Raw genomic sequence first — 20,965 nt, 5'->3', positions numbered from 1 at the left:
AATAAAATGAATACAGCTGAGCCTTTGTGGGTGTTTTGTCCTGCTAAAGTAAGCCGCGAGATGGCTATGTGCAAAATTGCCTAGCAAATCCCATATAAAGCCACATATGACCAGTTAAAAATAGATAATATATGGTCGGAGTTTATTTTGTTTATACGGTCTGATAAAAACAGTTATCAAAGGATTTTTAATGTTTTATTTCTCCCTCCACTACCACCCATAGTCCAAACACATAGCAGGAGACAACAGTTATCAGATTAATATGTCTCAGCTATTTGTCAGGAGAGGAGCCAACCGTGAGGGGAAGTGTTGAAGTATAAATGATTAAATGACACCAACTCCAACAGCTTAAGCTTTTCACATTAAGGCTCTCTTTGGACTCGAAATCAATGTAATTTCGAGTCCAATAATGGGATTGGGGCTAAGAATAGGCTGTCATAATCTCAAACGAACAATACCTAAATATCAGAAGAAATTAATTTCCTTTACAATTATTCTTCCATATGTTGAATTTAATTTCCTTTATAATTATTCTTCTGTATGTTGGTTTCTCTGTAACTTAAGGCCAAACTGATTTCGAGAATTCAAAGTCCCTGTTGGTTTTGGATTCTGAGAATTGACTGTGAGTCCAAAACTGATTGTCGGACAAAGTTGCGTTTAATTTCGAGTCCAATAATCAGTTTTTTGGATTCAGAATCGGTTGTGAAAAATCCAATGGCTGCTGAGGTCGGTTTTGGCATGTTCGAAGGTAAAACAGGGATATCCTCGGAAGTGGGTTGGTTAGTATCTCCCTCACTCATTTCAGTTTGTCCTATTTGGTTGCTTTTAACTTGTTTGGAAAGAGGTTGCATGGCTATTTTTAAGGACTTCTCGTGAAATAGCTTTCCACGATCTCTAGGGACTTGAGAAAAAGTGGAGTGGTAGGAAAGTGAGAGAGCCAGTGTCATCATGCATTTGTTTTAGGTGAGGAGAGAAGATGTATGGGCATGGCATACAAAAATAAGGACACTGCTCTAGAGTCTAGGCCTCATCATTTTGCTGTAAAGACCACCAAAAATCCAAAAGACAAACAGGCCAAAATTTTGTTGCTTTCGTCGAGGGTAAAAATAATCTCCACGTCATAACTCGTAATCCAATGAGGCAATGACAGACTTTTGCTTATTTTGAATGCCCCTTCGACTCTACTTTCTCATGTATTTCGAAATGCCCATCTTATCCATGTATCTCTATTATTCTTTCTCAGTACAACATCTGTATCTATTTTTGAGAAATTATGGAATCTACATACCCTTGGTCTGATAATGCCACTCATCCTACCACATCTATTTAATGTTACTGTAAAAAATAGCAAAGAGTGACATTATCAAAACAAGGGTGTATAGATATCATTTCCTGATTTTGCATTATTTAACCCACTGTCGAAAGCTATTAAAATTCCCAAAAAGCTCCATACAGAAGTTTAAAAAGAGGTGAGATAGCCCCCATTGTCAAAACATGGTCACCTTCTTAGTTGGGAGTTGGGAGTTGGGAGTTGGGACATCACCCTCTAGTGTAAAAGAGTAGACATAAACAAGGTTTAAAATTTCGGTTTCGGCACCGGTTTCGGACCTTGAAATTTCAAATTTTCGGTCGAAATCTGGTACAAAAATCGAAACCCATATTTTATTCAATATTAAATTTCGGCTGAAATTACGGTTAATATTAAATTAATTAAAAAGAAAACAGATTTTTTGGGTCAAATTTCGGAAAAACCGAAATTTCTTTACACATGTATGTGAAATCGATCAAGATCGTTGATTTTATAGAAGATCATGAGGCAACCCACATTTTCTTTGGTCCCATGTTGAACATACATTTCATGCGGAAGATAAAGTGACTAAAAAATCACAATTTGGCATTTCTTGGTTGAATCCTAAATTTAACTTGATAGATCAACGATCTCGATCATCTGATCAAGGTCTCAAGGTGTTTTTCCTACACGGATCAACAAAATCTAATAAAAACAACATAAGATTTTCCCGCCATCCTCAAAGCGGGGATGGGAATTTTAACTTGGGTAGCAGTGGCCAGTAAATGCCAAAACAACGGGTGCGAATATCAATTTTAAAATAGAGAAATGTAAAAGAGAAATTGGCTGTCTTATTAGTCATTTTGAAACTTGTAGAGGGTATTCGGATCAAACTATTTACACCGAGCCATAAAAGAAGGAAACACATTACCTCTCTCTCTCTCTCTACCTCTCCCACTCTCTGAGAGTAATGGCTGCAGATGGAGCAAAAACAGAACTTCTTCTTCTCAAACCCTCTAAAGAACCTCTCTCTACTTATCTAGGCATAAGCTTTGGCATTTTCCTAGGGTTTCTCCCCAAATCCTACATGTCCTTTATCTCCTCAATCCAATCTCGCAACAGAAGCCTCTCTCTAAAGCTCTTCCAAGCTGAAGAAAAACTCAAGCAGATGCAATCTCGCCGTAAAGAAGACTCAAAAGCAAATGCAAAAGTAGTAGAGATCTTCGCAAGCCATAGGAACGGATGGCAACAAGAAGAGAAGAAGCTCCTCCATCAGATCGATCTTTCTGCCGAGGAAATCGTTCATCTCAAGACAAAAATCGGCGATTTGGAAACATCGGCATCTGAATTGAGGATCTGCATTGAGAAGTTGCAGAGAGAGCTTGATGAAAGGGATCAGATGATTAATTTCATGTCAAGGAAGACTGTAGAAGATGAAGATGATGATTTCTGTTTGAGAACTGGAGAAACTGAGAATGAAGCTGAGATTCGAGCTTATAGTTGGAGAATGGCGAAATCGGAGAAGGAATCGGAGATTAGAGGTTATGGATCTCAGAGTAGAGGTGTTTTTGGTAGGAATGAGGATGATAATGGTGAATTTGGTGATTATTGTACGGATTTCTCTGAGATTGGGAAGATTAGGGTTTCTAAAGGTTTAGATCCGGTGCCGGAAGTTTGTTACTTGGAGAGAAGTGAGGAAAATGATGAAATGTCGGTTTTGTGTAGAGAGCAGAATGTTTTTAGTCGTGATTTCCTATCACCGGCTTCAAAGACCTGGACTGAAAGATCTGGCACCTGGCAGGTTCGATTTTCTTCCGTGAGGATGTTTTTTAGTTAGTTCAGCACTTGAGTTTCTTTTGAAGTAAATGTTAGATCTTAATTTCAATGATTTACCACTATTTCCTGTTTTTTAGTTCATCCTCGTATCATGAATCAAACAAGAATAGAGAAATGATAACTTGCATGTTGAAGCGCGAGACATGATTTTGAATCTTCAACTTGCTTCTCTTGTCTTTTCCTGGTTGACTGGTAGCTCTTCAAAATATCTGACAGTGATAAAAGGGGCTAGGATTTTCTCTCTTATTAATTAGATGATGATTATTTCTTATGAATTATAAACCTAGGGCCTTTGTTTCTTATATACTTAACTCACGCTCATCAACCCTTGGTGAGAGTGTGACCCTTCTTACCTTTAAACTAATGTATTAGATATGACACTTAAGCGTAGTTCTCTAATTCTTTTAACTGCTCATTAATTCATTAGTCACTTTAACTAAAATTTCAAGAAAAAAATGAAGGTCAAGTCACAAGAAATGATCACGTCGTTTTGAAATAACTCATTAGTCACTCTAACCATGGGAAGCGAGTGTGATAAGCGATGCGAGAAGAAAGGGGTTTAGAAAAGAGAAAATGGGGAAGTGAAGATCAAAAAGCTCTAAAGAAATTACAGAGAAAATGTGTGATAGCGTCATTGAAGGTCAACATGAAGCATGTAAAGCAATTTTGAAGCATGTAAAGCCTCGTTGGAAGGAACAAGTACATAGAAAGAGTAGGATTGCAGTCGGATAGGAATGTCTAATTTAGGTAAAAATTATAATTAGAAGGGAAGACTTCGTGACTGATTATAATAACTAGTTTTAGGAATTTACAATTTCACATTTTTTTTTCGTGTATATTTAATGCTAAGTTTTTGGGGGAAAAATGTACATAATTTTCATTTGAAATTTAAGATGAGATTTCAAGTTTTAAATGCTTCAATATCATCATCAGAAGAAAATATTCCTTTAGAAGAAATAATAACCTAAATAGGAAGTCTACTCTTAATTAAGAGGAAACACATGGGAAGCACGCTTCCTCTGAATTTGGGAAGTGAGAACCTATCTTCCGGACCGAGTTTTTGGGGAAGCGAGCTTCCCATCCAACTAGGAAGTTTCCGGTAAATATGGACACAATCTTTTTTAGAATTTAGTTATGTCAATTCGCAGCGATCATGTACTGCTTCACACAAATGCCTGGTGTTGTCTAGATTTTCTTTTGACATGACCATTGTGCTTGAGCTCTATCACCTTAAAACTTTAATCTGGATCATTTCTTGTGACGTGACCATTGCTTCTGAATTGCTACTCACCATTGCTTTTGAGTGAAAAGTGGGATCCTTTTCATCTATAGATAAGTTAAAATCAGCTTCTTGTAGATAAATTAAGAAGCCATTAGGATTAGTGGGGCTTTACTTGCAAGCCACCGACTGCTGCCATCACGGATTGGGTTCTGGTCACCGCAGTAGGGCGACACCAACCACCTCTCTATCCGGCCAAAAGCCAACAGTTATCAAACCCTTTTTCTTCTTTCGTTTTTATTTTTCGCCACTAAGACTCAAACAGAGAAGTTAAAGGTTTGAGGGTGGGAGAATCTCGATAGCTATGTCTTATTCACGTCTACTGAACATTAATATGTGGCAACCACTTGTGACCCTATCTGAGCAAATATGAGATTGCTTGAAGTAACTCACGATAATTGTTTTTATGGTAACTTAGTAATTCATTGAGAATCCTGAATATTATCAAATGCAGTTCTTTATATCATTATCTGAAAATGAAAAGTAAAATGTCAAGGTAGACGTTCTTAATACTCATTCCTTTTCAACTTCAACTCGTGTAGGACATACAGTATGAACCCCATGAAACCCTGTATCACATGAAGCATTTTGTAGCAAGGTAAATCAGCATCCCACAGAAAGTAAACTTCTGGAGTTAATATTTTCAAGATTCCGCAATTTTATAAGCAAATTGTTCATTGTTCAGAAGGGAGTCCCCTTGGAAAGTAGACGGCAAGTCAACAGGAGTTCCCTCTAAGCTAAAATTGTTGGAGCAGGAATTACTAAATTTGGAGAGGATTGGGAATGGTGAGCTTTCAAAGGTTCCATCTTTGATGAGGAAGCAAGCAAAGAGATATCAAGCTCTCTCGGGGAAAATTGATGATTTATGCAGGAGAATGGTAAGCCATAACATCCAACATTGCTTCTTTTTTTTCTTTCTTTTCGTACTATTAGGAATATTCATTTTTTTGAAGCCCCTCACCATTTTCCGTTACTATATTAATTGTTTTAATGTTAACTGTATTTTCCTGCAACGTCATATGAGTATGTCCGTTCTTTGCCATTATGGGGAAGATTTGCTTGATCAATGTTTGTTTGGTGGTTTTCTTTTGTCAAAATCATCCTTATCTAATTGATTTTATTGGATTAACAATATGAAGACAATCATGGCCCTCATCAAATGTCAAAAAGTTCTCTGTTTTTTATTGAATCTTTTGGGGAAGAGAATTATGTTAATGAAAAAGAAAGATAAAGCACAGCAAAAGCAAGGGTACAGTATTACCCCATGACAAGATTATGACATCTGAAGAAAGGGAGGTGAATAATTGGTTGTTTAACATGGTATCAGATCGAAGGTCCTAGGTTCAAAACTCCTTGATATTAAAAATCCACATGTAATGGCCAACCCAAAAGAGGGTCCACATGTGCCACGTGTAGGCCAGCCCTAAAAAGGGGGGCCACACGTGACTACGTGAGGGGGGTTCTTAAAGTATAAAAGATTAAATAACGCCATCTCCAAAGGCTTAAGCTTTGGGAGTAATTGGTTGTTTCACAGTTATCACTATTGAAAAGGTTCATACGTGTTCTTTTAAAGACCATTATTTGTTAGTGTTATGTTTGAGTATTTGTTTTCCTTTTCCTTCAAGTTGTTTTTTTATGAAAAGTGACCATTATATAAGATAAAAGATTCTACATTGTACTATCAACATGGACAAGACCTACCCAAAATATATACAGCAGAAAACCCCCAAAATAGCCCACCCATCTAGTTTCCTTCAAGTTGTAATTTTGTTGAATAGTGGCATCTCATTTTCTCCTATTCAATGTTGGTGTAATCAACGTAGGTGACATGATGTACTTAGTCTTCTTGTATATATAGACAGTTACTTTCACAAATGAATTCAATGATTTACATAGTCTTATTGTCTTCTCTTCAATGTTGGAGTACACAGAAATGTGGCATGATATAGAAAGATGATTACTATCACAAATGAATTCAATGATGTGAATGGGCTTTGTTGCCCTTTGTATGAGTTTCCTGGAGAGTGGAGACCTTTAGAGATGATCTTTACAGTTTGACTCCCAAACAAAATACTGCCCGACTGACTACTGGTTCATCAGTATTCAGTTGTTAGGTTGAACAGAGAGGATCTAATATTTTTGCTTTACAAGGTGCTACACAATTTCAAGGAGCTTTGGTTAGAGATATAGATAAATGACCCCTTTCTTTTAACCTTTATGTGCTATATGATAAGGCAGTGAACCAAAACCTGTGAACAAGTATCAAAAACAACTTTGACATTCGCTGAACAGGAATTGACAGAAATGTACTAAACATAACAAAATTTAATCGATTCAAGGAGCATCTCATTGTTCAGAAACTGTTTGTATTTTGTAGTTGTTCTTGTTGTAATTGTTCAAACTGAACCTAATATTTTTCTAGATTGGAAATGAAATGGTGAAGGGATTTTCATGCTGCTGTTTTTTTCAGCAAGCGAGTGACCCATGTGAGCCAACCCTCAGCTCAGAGCTCCGCACCCAACGGCAAACAGAATTCTTGGTTGAGACATTTAGGCTTCAACAGCGTGCCCTTGAAACTGGACAGAAGCTGACAGCATTGCAAGCTGAGACAGTGAAGAGCTATGTGAGTGAAGACTTTGGAGGCCAAGGTAAGTTAAGCACAAGACGGTTCTTGGATTCCATCAGAAATAACTTCAAAGAAATCCAGAGGAACTTGGAGATTTGGTTGGCCAGAATTATGGGGGATTTGGAGGGGATTTTGGCAAGAGATGGTGCATCGCGTGTGAGAGAATATTATATATCTAGATATCCTTTTATTCAGTAAATTCCCCACTTATTCCCATTTTGATTATTGATTTTTCTTCTTCTGTTCTATTGAATGTTGGCAACGTTTTCCTTTGGTGGTAGAATATGGGTGGGCAGAGCTACAATTGGGGGCCAGTTTCTCAATGATCCAAGCCACTTGGGCTGTGTTCTTGAACCATTCTCATCAGCCATTGCATTTTCTACTGTGGAAAATGAAAGCACTGAAAAAAAATACAGAGAATGGTGTTCTTTATTTCGGTCATTTCTGCAAATCTCTAGCCAAAAGCTACATAGGAACTAATTTTTGGGAAATAAGTGGTTTGGATCATTGAATAATTGGCCGCCACCTCTTGTACTACTTCCCACCCAAATTTCTCAAGAGAAAATATAGCCATGCATCTTATTCTTCCCTACTGTATAAAAACAAACGGAAGACGGGGAATATAGACTATGAGATCTAGTGATTGGGCTGTTTTGCATCGGGATAGTAATCCTTGGATTGGCTATGATGCTCGTATAAGTTTATTTAGGAATTATATCTTATCTGTTCTTCACCAATTTTGTTCCTTTAATATATGAGTCAAGACCTTTTAATTCTGTTCTGTTAATATTTTGTCCAAGAACAAAGGCGTAGGGCGTAGGGCCTTCATTTGGAAGCCCTTATTATAGAGAGATTACCAGAATAAATTGCACTTGTCGATAGGTGGTTCCAACTGTCCATCAATGCTTGTATGATGCCAAAACCATGGCATGGCCCTAGGTCAAGCTACTCAATACACCCTCCGATTGTATAAATTCTCAAATTGAGATGATATTGATATACCATTGTTTTGATATTGGCACTCCTTTATTTTACTTTACACCCAATATTATTAATCTTTAATAGTTATCTACAGCTTAGTCCGACGGTGAGAAGGAAATGGAGTCAGCATTTCTATTTTATTGTTGACTCTCCTCTTAAATGAACTGATAGCTTGTTGAGGATTGCAACATCCGATGAGAATAGTCGAAAACAAAAGAGGCTCCACATGCCAAACAGCCAGCCATATGTAAAGACTAAGAGCCCTACAAAAATCTTCGCTTTAGTTTTTATCTCAGCGAAATCTTACACTGTATAACAGTAGACTAAAAAGGCTAAAGATCATCCAATCAAGATGGGGCCAACATCAATGAGCCAGAGCCTGAGCCATGTGTCTAGCAATATTCTGAGTTTGGCTCGATTAATTGACAGTTCTATTCACAGCAAATGTAAGCAAAATATATTCAGAGTTCCGCCTGTTCTAGGCAAACCAGTCTCCATAGGCGATAATCTAATGAAGGGAAGTGATATCAGCATATTTTTATATTTTCTCAAGCCATCTTTTCTTTTAGTAATTTAAAGAGCTGTCAAAAGGTTATTACATTTCCCAAAAAAAGCTCGAAAAAAACCAATTAAAGAAGAAAAGACAGCTGGGTTTGTGGAAATATCAAAATATGGTTGTGCTGATAACATTTCCCTTTCATGAAATATGAAGTTTCTTGAGGACTCTGTATGCGTATTTGAAGAACTCTCGATTAATGAAGTATTTAAAAAATCTCCTAAAAAAAAAGTTACCCATGACAGTATTTTAGAGTTCCCCAAAAAAAGAACACGACTTGACGCATAACTCACTCCAAGCATGTCAAAGGTCATGCAAATCCCTTTCGACTAAATCCCCATCTCTTCAAACAATGTCTGAGAACGACTAAATTTTGGTTTGGGTCCCAACACGTTTATGGATTATAGAGACCATCAAGACGATAGTCTCTGGAAACAGAAACCACATGCCTAGGATACAAAAATCCCCGATTTTAGCATTTCTAGGCACAACTCTAAACTGGACCATGATAGATCGAGGACCCTAGATCATCTCAATGAAGGTTCAGTCTGCAACTTTTGGACAAGACAGATCTCATCTTGCCCACAAAGCACAGGTGGGGTATGTTAGGAAAGTGTATATAACAGCCCCATCGTCTCAGCATTTTTTATACTGTTAAAGCAGGGGCCATCCTGGCCAAATGATAGAAGCATGTCAAAAATAGTGAGGTGGTCTAAGCTCCATCTAGAGTCGAACCTCTGCTACATTAAAATCGGCCTCTCCCAGCTGACCTAGTGTGAGAAAGGGGCACATACAGCATGAGACAGATACAAGTTTGAGTGAGGAGAACATGAGATGGCGATTAAAAAACAGGAAAAAGTAACAATAGATTCTAAGAGGGAATTTTTTTTCCCCCACATTTCCAGCCCATCTCATGCTCTCCTCACCGCCCTCTCTGCACATCTCTCACCTTGTTAAATACTAGATAGCCACCATAAAAACTCATTTTTGGGGTCACAAAGTCCGTAGCAACGGAGGTTTGTTCACCTCAAAAATAGTTTGCAGTTCCTCCTGACCAGTTTAAGTCCGAGGCAAATAAAAAATACATAGCAGTTCCACCAATCCTGTTTAAGGTAAGTCGAATAGCAGATGGATCAGAAGTAGTAAATAGGAACTTCATTAATTGAGTACTGGGAGTTACTGTCTTTGGCCCATAATACTAAAACAAGAAGCATCCATATTCCAATAGCAATGAAAAGAAAATCAAGCAGTAGCAGTAGCAGTAGCAGTAGCAGTACAGTCCTCCAGAAGCTGTTTTACCTTGGTGATGTAATCATTCATTGCTTCCTCCTTCGATTTACCTGTTTTTTCAAAGGTGTGATTTTAACATGCAATCAATTAATCAATTTATCTCCACTGACTGAAACAATACTAGAAAATATTTTAAATCTAGGGGTATTTTCGCACCTTCGACAGCCTTCCATGCATCCCACTTGTATCTATCCCTAAGATTGAACATCCCAGGACGGCCTGCAGGAAGAAAGAGTCAAGAACATATTTTTATTTCTTTTTGACATTAAAAAGAAACACTCCTTTTTTTTAGGAAAACGTTTTAAACACGTTTTGAACTCATTTTAAACGTATTAAATGCGTTTTTTTGGGCCAATTTTCCAGCTTTACCCCACTATATTTTGTAAATTACAAAATTTTGAAGGCATTATTTTGAGTTTCCGTTTTATTACTATGTTTTTTTTATACCAATACAGTATTAAACTTTTTCCCGTCCCGTTTTTGTGTTGAATCACGCTTTGCTGACTATCTTAAGAAATGGAAGAACTGCAGAGCAGATGTAATCTGTAAATCTCACTTGAACTTCAAATGACTGCGGCGGAGTAAAAAAATCTATGCATTCCTCAAGAAGTAACAGAAATATCCCCTATGCTTCATTGTCTGGTCTAAAACTTGTAATTTATGGGACAAGATTGTATGTCCTGATTCATAGAGAGATATCGAAAAGATGAGAACCCATTGGTTTATACATTAGAGAAGTACAAGGCAACATGATTTTTTGTATTCATAGGCAATAGTTACTTAACACCACTTTTCATGAGATTTGAGAATAATGGTCCTCGTGACTTTCCTTGAGGCTTAATAGGGAGAGTTAGATAATATATTGCTATTTCATGAAATTTTTCTAAATGATTCATTTAGCCGACTCCAACTAGTTTGGGACAAAGGCTTTGTTGAGTTGAGTTGAGATAATATATTGCTATTTAAGAAACAGGAAAATCTGGTATCATTGCAAAATATCTTGTGTACTGAGGTGTGCTTCCACAATTCACCATAACATGGAGGAGATGAGGATTGTAAATGATGAAGTAATGAGCAGTGTTTTTTCATTGAGGATGAAAGTTAGAGTTCTAATCAAAATGAACACTTGGTTTGTACTGAAAAATATAAAAATAGAAGTTGAAATTAACTGGCAAAATCAAATATTTTATTTTTACATGAAATACATACTGGTGTTCACTGGCCCAACAGTTGCTTGCTTGTAAAGCGCATAGAGAATGAGCATGTCTTCATTGGTGGTGGTTTGGGGTAGAGTCTTAGCTTTTACAGCATACTCCTCGAACTCTTCCTGTAAAAGAACCCAAGTCAGTCCATGGAAAGCATCAAATTATTGGTTGATTGTCTTAAAACATCATCGGAAGCAGAACACTGTCAAATACAAAAATGAATGAACATCAGGATAGAGAAAACCCCTCGTGGAAGGTTTAGTGGAAGTAGACTGTTTTGGAAATAGTGAGTATTAATAGCTGGTAACCAAAAAACTCAAAAGCACAAGATAAAAATTCAAGCAAGTTTATGAAATCGTGAAACTGCCACTAGCTTCTACAAATGACCAATAAATTAGGTCTCTTAGCTTTCCCTTATCACAATAAAATGCCTCTATTTAAAAACCACCAAGTTGACACAAGGGGTGTCCATGTCGGTGCAAAACAGTTCAGAAATGGGTCACAAGTAATTTAGATCCTGGTCCTATAAAGAATAACATCCATGTCCCAATTAGTATGTGAACCATATAAGTGCACTGCAACTAAGCACTAAGTAATGGATTCAGTTGACTTGGTAGAGTTTTCCTATGTTAAAGTTTATATTACATTATGCTATATGCATAATATTTGACTCTGTTCTTAATTTCAGTTCTAACAACTAAAGATAAAACAACACTTGCAACAAAGCCCCTCTCTGGTAACCCTTACGCCTATAAGAAAAGAATGTCACAACCTCAAAAAATAGAATTTTCCCCTCTTGATTCTTTTAACATTTTAAAAAATTTAAGGTTCCAAAATTATACAAATATCATCTAACTTCAAAATATATCTGCTACAGACCTTAACAAATTTTAACTTAAGACAAGAATTCACAGCGCAATTCCAACAAATATGCATAATATATTTTACACCATTTTTCAAAGTTCAAAGTTCAAACACTAATTGCAAAAGTCTGCATCTCAATTATAAATTGAATTTTGAAATTGTTATATGATTAAATATTGATATGTATATACGTATACAGTATAAATACCAACACATTTCTCTAGCTTCTTCATTTCTAGTTTTTATATCTATACTTGTTCTAGGCTAAATGCTTAAAAGTCACAACAGCATGATAACAAGTCAGCTAGGCTGACCTGTATTTCCAAGCATTGGTTATGTAGGCTCCCATTATAAAACACCTACATGAATATATTTAGCACCGAAGGAACACTGTATAGCATGCCCTACCTGTTGGCTATTCCAGCACCACGTATTACCTCATAACATGCCTTGTATATACTTTTGTGTAATTTCTTTGGACGTTCCCATTCTGTACCCCGTCTCATGCTCTAGCAAAGAGTTTCCACTACACCTCTCCTAATGTCTGCAACCCCTTGGATATGTGGAAGCGTTGTTGATGCTTTGTCTAAATTTACATCAGAAAGAACTCAATGTAAAGATTTCTCACTTGGTTTGGTAAGGCATAAAGCCATAAATTCATAGGAATCCTTTCTTGTATTTGTGTAGTGTGTATATGTTTATATTGTGCAGAGCTCTAGATCTGTGTCCTTCCTAATCTCTCCCTGTTCCGCCTAAGTGCGGGCATACTAGGATATCTAGATTTGTATTCTTCCTAATCTCTTCCTGTTCCATCTAAGTGCGGGCATACTAGTTCGCTATGAAAGTTGGAGTGCAGTCTTGGATCGATAATTTGTGGGCATTATATCCTCGGGGCTTTATTTCCATGTAGCCATGTGCATAAGTGGGTGAATAACAGACTAAAAGTCTTTTGGATTAAGCCTTAATTGCCTTGCCTTGCCCAATTTCCATATATCATATCTTGATTTACATTCTTTCATTTTGTTTTCCCGATCTTTGCTTGTGTGTTTCCTACTTTGATTATTTGTATCCCCGTGATTTGATTGTTCATCATATCTATGTGTGCGAACAGCTTAATGGTCAACAAGGGACGATACATGCAACCAGATATTCAAGTGCAATGTTTTGAAAATCGGAATCAAATCATAAATCGTAATAGGGGCCGAATCGTATCGGATCGTAAATCGTATTGCAAATCGTAAGATTTATTCAAAAACAAATAAATAAATAAATATAATGATAATGATAATGATGAATTATAAACAAATTAAAGAATAAAAAATGGCCAATTATTCATTTTTCATCTAAAATCATCAATTCAAATAGAAAGTACCATTATTAGCCATTCAATATCGTAATACGAAATGTTTTCTAACAAAGTTTGACACATGCTAATCATCTATTTCTCATCCAAACCAATGCATATTGGATAATAATCTTAAAAAAAACACAAATTCATATCAATTCTCAAAGTCTCAAACATCAAACAACAAATATCAATAATAAAAGACTAGAGTCACCGGTGTTGTCCTCATTATAGTCTTCTCTCACCTCTATGTAAGTAATGCCCTCAAGCACTGCATTGTGCTTGACTGGTTCGATTCATTTGAATTCCTACTTCTCTGTCTTCTTCCTTCTAATAAGAGGGATTTCAAAGGCTTCTTGTAATGTATAAAGGAAATGAGATCTTTTGAAAGAAATTCTTCTTTTCTTTTATACAAAACTTAATTTGGATAAATCGCATAAATCATATGAATCGTATGATTTACGATCGAATCGTAAGCTTCAATCGAAAATCGTAAGACAAATTAAGATTTAATCAAGGAATTCATATCATTATGCATAAGATTTGATTTGAATCGTAAAATCGAATCGTAAATCATAAGACTTTCAAAATAATGTTCAAAGTGTATGACTAAACAATCTGTGCCTAGTCAAAAAGCAATAAAAAAAAGCCCACTCTCCAAACCTGTGTTGCATGGATTCGGATCCGCGTGTCGGGACCCATCACAGATTCGAGGTGTCGGATTCGGCAAATCTCAAAAAATAGGATTCGGGGATTCGGTAATTTTTATTAAATACAATAAAATTTTAAAAATTATGTGTGTGTGTTTGTGTGTGTATTCGTGAAAAATTTGAGGGTGGAGGGTCGAGGCGTTACAGTTTTTATTAAGATATTCGAAGAATGAGAAAGGAGGCCGATGTTCGAGGGTGGGGAGTCGAGGTGCTAGGGTTTTTATTAAAAGAGTACAGGTTGTGCTTTTATATAAAAATGTAAAGAAGAAAACAGGCTTAAAGAGAACATATACAGGATTCACATTTTAAAACTAATAACAATGTGTCGGATTCACTCGAAAAAAGAGGATTCGTACAGGACACGGCTATAACAAGAATCCGGGTGTGTCCCATGCGAATCCATGTCCGATTCGCATGTGGAGACGTGTTGACAAGGATGTGGCATAGGAGAGAGGGGAGAGGGGAGGGGGGATGCGACACAGTTCCAAACTATAAATAAAGATCTACGCTTTTCAACAAAACAAAAAAAAAAGGACAAAACAAATCAAAGTTTTATCAATAATAAGCAGATTTCCAATCTTTTCCTGTCAGATCTAACTCTATTCTAACAATGTAAGGAAACATTCTCAAAGGCATAAAGACTGTTAGAAAATGTATTAGATCAGATCCAGAAAGATCTGACTGCTGGATCATTATAGTGGTAGATCAGGAAGTAATTTTAGTAATGTACCAATAAAAATATAATGATCCAACTGTCCGATCTTTCTAGATATAATCTAATACATCCTTTTTGTAGGTCATACTTTTTTTCAGTTCAAACAACAAAGATCCAAACCTCAGAGAACATTCAAAACATAAAATTCATGAAAAGCAAAACAAAATCTTCAGGATCAACAACAAAAGTTTGTTTTGAACTCTGCATGTAGAAAATAGCCTAGATCTGAAGAAAATATAATCCAATCAAAGCAAAGAAATTTGGATTTGTTCGGATCTAAAAAAAAAAGAACTATCACACAGTCTACTAAATCAATTACGCTATTTTCACATCTAAATAGACAGAATTTTCCAAGAAACGGATCATGTAGAAAACTGCCTGGGTCTAAAGAAAATATAACCCGATCAAAGCAAAGATTATTAGATTTGTTCGGATCTTAAAAAAAGAACAATCACACAGTCTACTAAACTAATTACGCTACTTTCAGATATAAATGGAGAAACAGAAAAAAATTTCCTAAAAACGGAACAAACAGAGAAATTAGTCAAGAGAAAAGAAAATTAGAGAGCGATTTCTGCAAACTAGGCTGAAATTTTCCGACAAAGAAACTAAATCCACGGAGAAAAACGAAGGAATCTGAGCAGAGGAAAGCAGAGATTCACATACCTTCAAACCCATCTCTCTCTCTCTCTCTTTCTCGCTGCCTTGTTCTGCAAGTAGAGTTCGCTTATAAATACATGCGTCTATGTAAATAACCTCGGAATCTTCTCCAATAACACGCGTTCATTTAAAATTAGGGATTTGCTAGCGTCCGTTTAAAAAGGCATTTCGCGGATGGCCTGTTGCATGTGAGAGCAGCACCTCTTGAATGAAGACAAATATCTGCTGAAAAGTGAGCCTGGGTGGCTGCTATCACATGCAACAGGCCATCCACGAAATGCCTTTTGCAATAGACGCTAGCAAATCCCTTAAAATTAATTACTTTGCCTTCCTTTCCATTTCGGGTGAGACAGGAATCGGAATGGATATCTTTTCCCCATTTTTATTCCCATCACGATAAAAAATTACGAGGAATGATAGAATGAAGGGTGCCTTTGCAAAAATCAGCTCCAAGGGCGCCTCCATCGGTTGATTTTTACAAAGTCAACACTCTTTCCACTTTTTTTAGGTGCATTTCCACTTTTTGGCTTCACTCTGCAAAAACCCACCAATTGGGGCGCCCTTAGAGCTGATTTTTGCAAGGGCGCCCTTCATTCTATCATTCCTCAAAAATTAAAATAAAACTTTTATTTCATAAAAATTCTAATAAAAACTCCATTATAGATTCATAATTTTCTCTTCTTCTTTTTCTCCTAGTTTGAGAAAGTCAAACACTACAAAAATGGCTTGTATTTGAAACAATGTTGAAAAATGGAAAATGTAGCCTTTTACTTTAACTTTCCTACTTTAGAGAGATTTAATAATTGAATAAAGAGTATTAAGTATTTAGTTTTCCCTATTTTCATTTGTCTCCTGATAGCAGAAACTTGGATGTAATTCGTCTCTCCTTTTACAGAGAAGAAAACGTCAAGATCCAAATAAAGAGTATTAATGGGCCTATCTGTTAGGCCAACAATAAGTGTGGTAGTACGTTTGGGTGGTTAAGCTGCTTTGTTGCGTATCATTTATAAAAATGGTGGTTGTTAGGCTCTTTCAAAGGAAAATGATATAAGTAAAATCACGGTGGGTTGTTAGGCTCTTTCAAAAGGGAAATGATAGGGCTCTTTCAGCCTCTCTTCACATGTGTTTCCCTGGAAAGCAAATTCCTGGAGAACAGCCTACTTTTTCCTTGACAGGACATTAATTGAGGCCGCTTGGGAGCAACTAATTAAAACAGATGTAGAAATATAATAATCATCATTTGCATATAACTATGCAAATAATGTTTAGGCCCCTTTGAGAATATGACAACCGATGGTCGCCCCCCCAAACCCGATTGGACTCAAATTGCAACAATTTTGAGTCCAATAATTGGTTTGGGGGCTCACCATCGGTTATCATAATCTCAAACGAACAGGCCTTGATGGGTATCCAAAGAGCCCCTCAGCCTCTATCTCCAACAACAATTGTACCACTATCCCATATTAGGGCACATAAAAGCACAACGCATATCTAACAATTGGATCCTACTCAAGTTTTTGGATTCTTCACAGATTCAACAAATCTTGGAATACTGATGGAAACATTAGAGGATATTGATAGAAGAATATTGATCAGTCTCACATATGTAAAACATATTTCTTGTATCGAGAAAGCTCATTTGTTTACTCATTTGTTTATCTTCTTTGGCCTTCTTCATTAGTGAAAGGGATATTCGAGAAAGCTCCTTGGCCAATTCTTTAGATATGACGTTCGCAGATTAAGCTCGTTGCGGGCCAGGAGCGTCGTACAGTTTAGGCTCTGCGAATTCCTCCTGCATATGTCAAAACTTTCTAAGGCCCACCCCATGGCATCCAAGTGGAGAGAGATAAATTAAACAAGTATGATAGTCCGCCCATCCCCTTTAGTTGCTTGAGCACAGCTATAGCTTCCGTCCATCTCAACTACCGCATAGATTGTTCCAGATTTATACTAAATTGATTTGATTCAATGCGTGAATTGTTAGGAATCCTTAAATAGAATAACTCAAGGGTTCCTATACCAAAAATGAGACACTTTTGGTCCTTTACAACTTATTAATTATCAACCTTCTCAACCCTCCGATTTGCTCTTGGTGTCCAACTGCACAAAAAATCCTCCGTAATGTATTTATCTGGCCTCTTCAATCGTAGTATACGTAAGGGCATGCCCATTCACGAGGAGGAATCCTTCAAAAGGATTCTTTCCTATCCCCGACTCTATCTGTTTGGTTGCTTGTAGATGGCTGGGAGAATAGGAGAAAAATAAGTCAAAGACAATTAGACGAGAATGGAAGAGAATGGAAGATGGGGAGAATATTAGGAGGGAGATTTGCGAGTAGTGTTTGGTTGCGGGAGGAAATTAGCGGAAGATGTAGGGTGTCATTATCAAAATATAGGTGGAAGAGAGAGAAAGAGAGAAAAAGAATAAGACCAGAATTTCTACTAATTCTCCCAACAAATTTTTCCATTTTGGTGAAAAAAGGGGAGAAGATTATGGGGGAGAACATCTCCGCCACGTAGGCGCCACCTAGGATAAAAACCAATCATGATGTCTAGAAGTTGTCTGGTGGTCAAAGGTGTAAATGACAACCAAACATGCTTTGGGAAGATCTCTCGGAGATCTCATGCATTTAAAACTCCTACAATCCCCCCAAAACAAGCAACCAAACTAATTGTAGGAACATTGGGGAACTGTTTTACTGCATCACCACCAAAATGTTGCCTCCCTCCCTCCCTCAAATGAGAAGTTCTTTCTTTTTCCCTTTTAATCATAGAAAGGTTGCTCACTCAAGTGACGATTTTGTTGAGCTGGCACTTTAAAACCACGAAAAATGCGGGAAAAATATGGGCTTTTGTGCAACCAAACAGAGCTTACAGAAATATCTCCATTAAAGTCTCTCTCTCTCTCTCTCTCTCTCTCTCTCTCTCACACACACACACGCGCGCGCTACCAGCAACGTTCAACATACCTAGTGATGATAGTTGGCCAAAGGCATTCAATGGCAGACCATTGGTCAGCCATTGTTGGAGATGAGATTCTATTGTTTTAGCTTTTGTTGGGAGTGAATTATCATCAGCCATTGTTGGAGATGAGATTCTATTGTTTTAGCTTTTGTTGGGAGTGAATTATCGTCCCACCTCTTTGGATGACGGTGTGTGTGGGTGTGGAAGAAACAAAATCGGTTCAACATGTTTGGCCAATTTCGACCCCAAGCATCACAATTTCGACACCAACTATGTGATCACTCGTAACCGAAGTTCCTTTTTATCAATCGGTTAATATAATGAGTTCTGCTACGTAGGACTCATCCTAGGATTGCTAATCATTGGGGCTGCAACTCGGGTCGGGCGGGTCGGGTTTTGAAGAACCCAACCCTCCGAGAAATATCTCAGGTCGGGTCGGGTTTTTTCCGGAAAACCCACGATTCCCAAACCCGGCCCTACCCATGATAAATCTTGGATCGGATTTTTTTACGTTGACGCAATTTTTTAAAGAAAACTCTTGTTTGGCAAGGCAACTCAACTCATAGAAGTAGAAAAACTCAAGCATGGCAAACTCTTTAGTGCATTAACTAATAACTAGTCCAAAGAGAATAAATTGATGCATTACCAAATGAAAATGATTATACTCATATGAGATAAACAAACAAACTATTTAGTGCATTAACTATTTAGTTGAAACTTGAAACCTTAGAGCTAAAGTGGGAAACAAATAGAAGATGGAAAGAACCCCTGTGATTGCGTGCGTGCATGCATGAGTTTTACTGTTAAGTTTTCACTTTTAAAGTAACAAAGTTTTAGGAAAAAAAATACATACTATAACTTAAGTAACTCGGGTCGGGTCGGGTCGGGCCCCTTCAAACCCGGCTCGATCCGAAACCTGAGAAACATGAACCCAACCCAAACTATTTTCGGGTCGGGTAAAACCCGACCCAAGTTGCAGCCCTACTAATCACAATTGAAACAAAGGATTCCCATATGATCAATCTTCCCACTACAACACCCCCTCCTTCCTCACCACTCAAATGGATCTGTTCACAGCACAGTTATAAAAAACTACCTACTTTGATGAGAAGGTCGCTTTCAAAGCTAAGTTCTTCTCTCTTCCCAAGTTTAGATGAAGCGCTTACTGATGCTTCATATGTGTTTCCTCTTAATTAAGAGTACGCTTCTTATTTAGATGATTGTTTCTTTCTAAAATCATATTTTCTCCAATTGATTATGTTGAGGGAGCAGTTTTTTTAAACTGCATTTAAAACTTGAAATTTTTAAATGAAAACTATGGGAATATTTTTGTTAAAACTTAGTAAATATACATGAATAAACTGTAAATTTCTAAAACTTATCATTCTAATTAGTAGCAAAGTCTTCTTTTCTACTTCTAATTCTCACCTATACTAACATTTCTTCCCTAATCTATTCCAATCATACTCTTTTTTTCGTACTCGTTCATTTCAATGTGACCTATTACATGTTTCACGTTGACTCTCAGCAACGCTTCTCACACATTTTCTACTTTCTTTGGAGATTTTCGTTTCCTGCCATTTCACTTTTCTAAATCCTTTGTTTCCCATTTCACTTTCCAGTCACTTCCCTTACAACTATGGTTTACACATGCCAAATAGTACTTTCCCTGCTTAGAATTATTAATAGGCTCCAGACAGGTTAAATGACATCTTAATCGTTGTAGAATTGTACGAAGTATTTTAGAAAATTCTTGGATACAGTAGAGAAGCATGGAAGAGACGGGAGAAACTAGATCATCTGACCCAATGGATTATTGCTATTTGACGTTCTAAAGCATAAAAATAGGTGAGAGCTCTTAATTTGATGATCACCCATACACAATGTCAAGCCTTGTGTACTTTCAAGTATACAAGTTTTTCTTGCCTCAAGTCCAAGGCTAGGTCACCCAGGCTATTTGTTTCTTTGTGAGCGTGGATACGTGCCTTTCTTGCCTTTTAAGTAAAGGCTTGTGAGTAACATTGGGAGGGTTGCTTAAAGTCACAATGTGACACTAAGAATTGGCAGACGAAAACCCACCCCTAATTTCTCAACCATCACAACGCAAAACCTCAACTCACAACTCCTATTCCTCCTCAAAATGTAACAAAAGAGAGTTCAAAAGATGCAACTGAAACAGATACCATTCTGATTTGCCCTGCAACCATTAATTCAGGACTTGATCCATTTCCAGCCATAGATGGTTTTGGGATACACTTAATAACCAAGGAACGGGAAGGGCTTTTCCTAGTGTAAATCCTACTCTTAACGAGAATTTTCCCAGTCCATCCACCTTATCATCCAACGGGTGCGAAAGCCCCCATCAAATGGTTGAGGGATCACCCACCATTCTCACGTATTTGATTAAAGCATAGTTGCCTGCCTTAAAGACGAGACAATTTTGGCTCATTGTTCACCACAGCCCTTTTTATTTGTCTAATAGAAGCCAAGCAGGCCATGGAGAAGTGGAAAACCTTTCAAAAATCTACAGTTGTGCAGGAAGTTTTTCGGAGAGATCTAATGGTAGGTACACTCGTAGATGGTGTATTCATTGTAAGACAATTCTAGGATAGTTCTTTACCACTCAGTCTAAGCATCCTTGCTTGAG

The 20,965-nt window shown here is 37.1% G+C and overlaps 2 protein-coding genes across 3 annotated transcripts; one reads left to right on the top strand and one right to left on the bottom strand.

Annotated features, from left to right (window-relative positions):
* Window positions 1-2,215: 2,215 nt before the first annotated feature.
* LOC143884830 (Ribonuclease P protein subunit P38-like protein) lies at window positions 2,216-7,254 on the top strand. Of its 2 annotated transcripts, none has more exons than XM_077388642.1 (4): window positions 2,216-3,089; window positions 4,946-5,001; window positions 5,092-5,281; window positions 6,874-7,254. In XM_077388642.1, the coding sequence occupies exons 1-4, from the start codon at window positions 2,259-2,261 to the stop codon at window positions 7,225-7,227; spliced, it is 1,431 nt and encodes a 476-aa protein (XP_077244757.1). In that variant the 5' UTR covers window positions 2,216-2,258; the 3' UTR covers window positions 7,228-7,254. The 2 variants fall into 2 exon arrangements, with proteins under 2 accessions (XP_077244757.1, XP_077244756.1); XM_077388641.1 differs by having other exon boundaries at window positions 5,089-5,281.
* A 2,443-nt stretch (window positions 7,255-9,697) lies between these two features.
* On the bottom strand, window positions 9,698-15,514 carry ACBP6 (acyl-CoA-binding protein 6). Its single transcript, XM_077388643.1, has 4 exons — window positions 15,362-15,514; window positions 11,066-11,183; window positions 10,013-10,075; window positions 9,698-9,906 (listed from the first exon to the last, which is right to left on the bottom strand). Exons 1-4 carry the CDS (start codon window positions 15,371-15,373, stop codon window positions 9,809-9,811), a joined length of 291 nt encoding a protein of 96 aa, XP_077244758.1. The 5' UTR covers window positions 15,374-15,514; the 3' UTR covers window positions 9,698-9,808.
* Between the last annotated feature and the right edge of the window lie 5,451 nt (window positions 15,515-20,965).

The sequence above is a fragment of the Tasmannia lanceolata genome, unplaced genomic scaffold (genome assembly GCF_043159265.1).
Source record: "Tasmannia lanceolata isolate RefF3 unplaced genomic scaffold, GAP_Taslan_0.1 ptg000008l, whole genome shotgun sequence".
In the NCBI taxonomy this organism is placed as follows: Eukaryota; Viridiplantae; Streptophyta; class Magnoliopsida; order Canellales; family Winteraceae; genus Tasmannia; species Tasmannia lanceolata.
The sequence above is the reverse complement of the archived record's forward strand: the minus strand, read 5'-3'. Positions and strand labels throughout refer to the sequence as shown.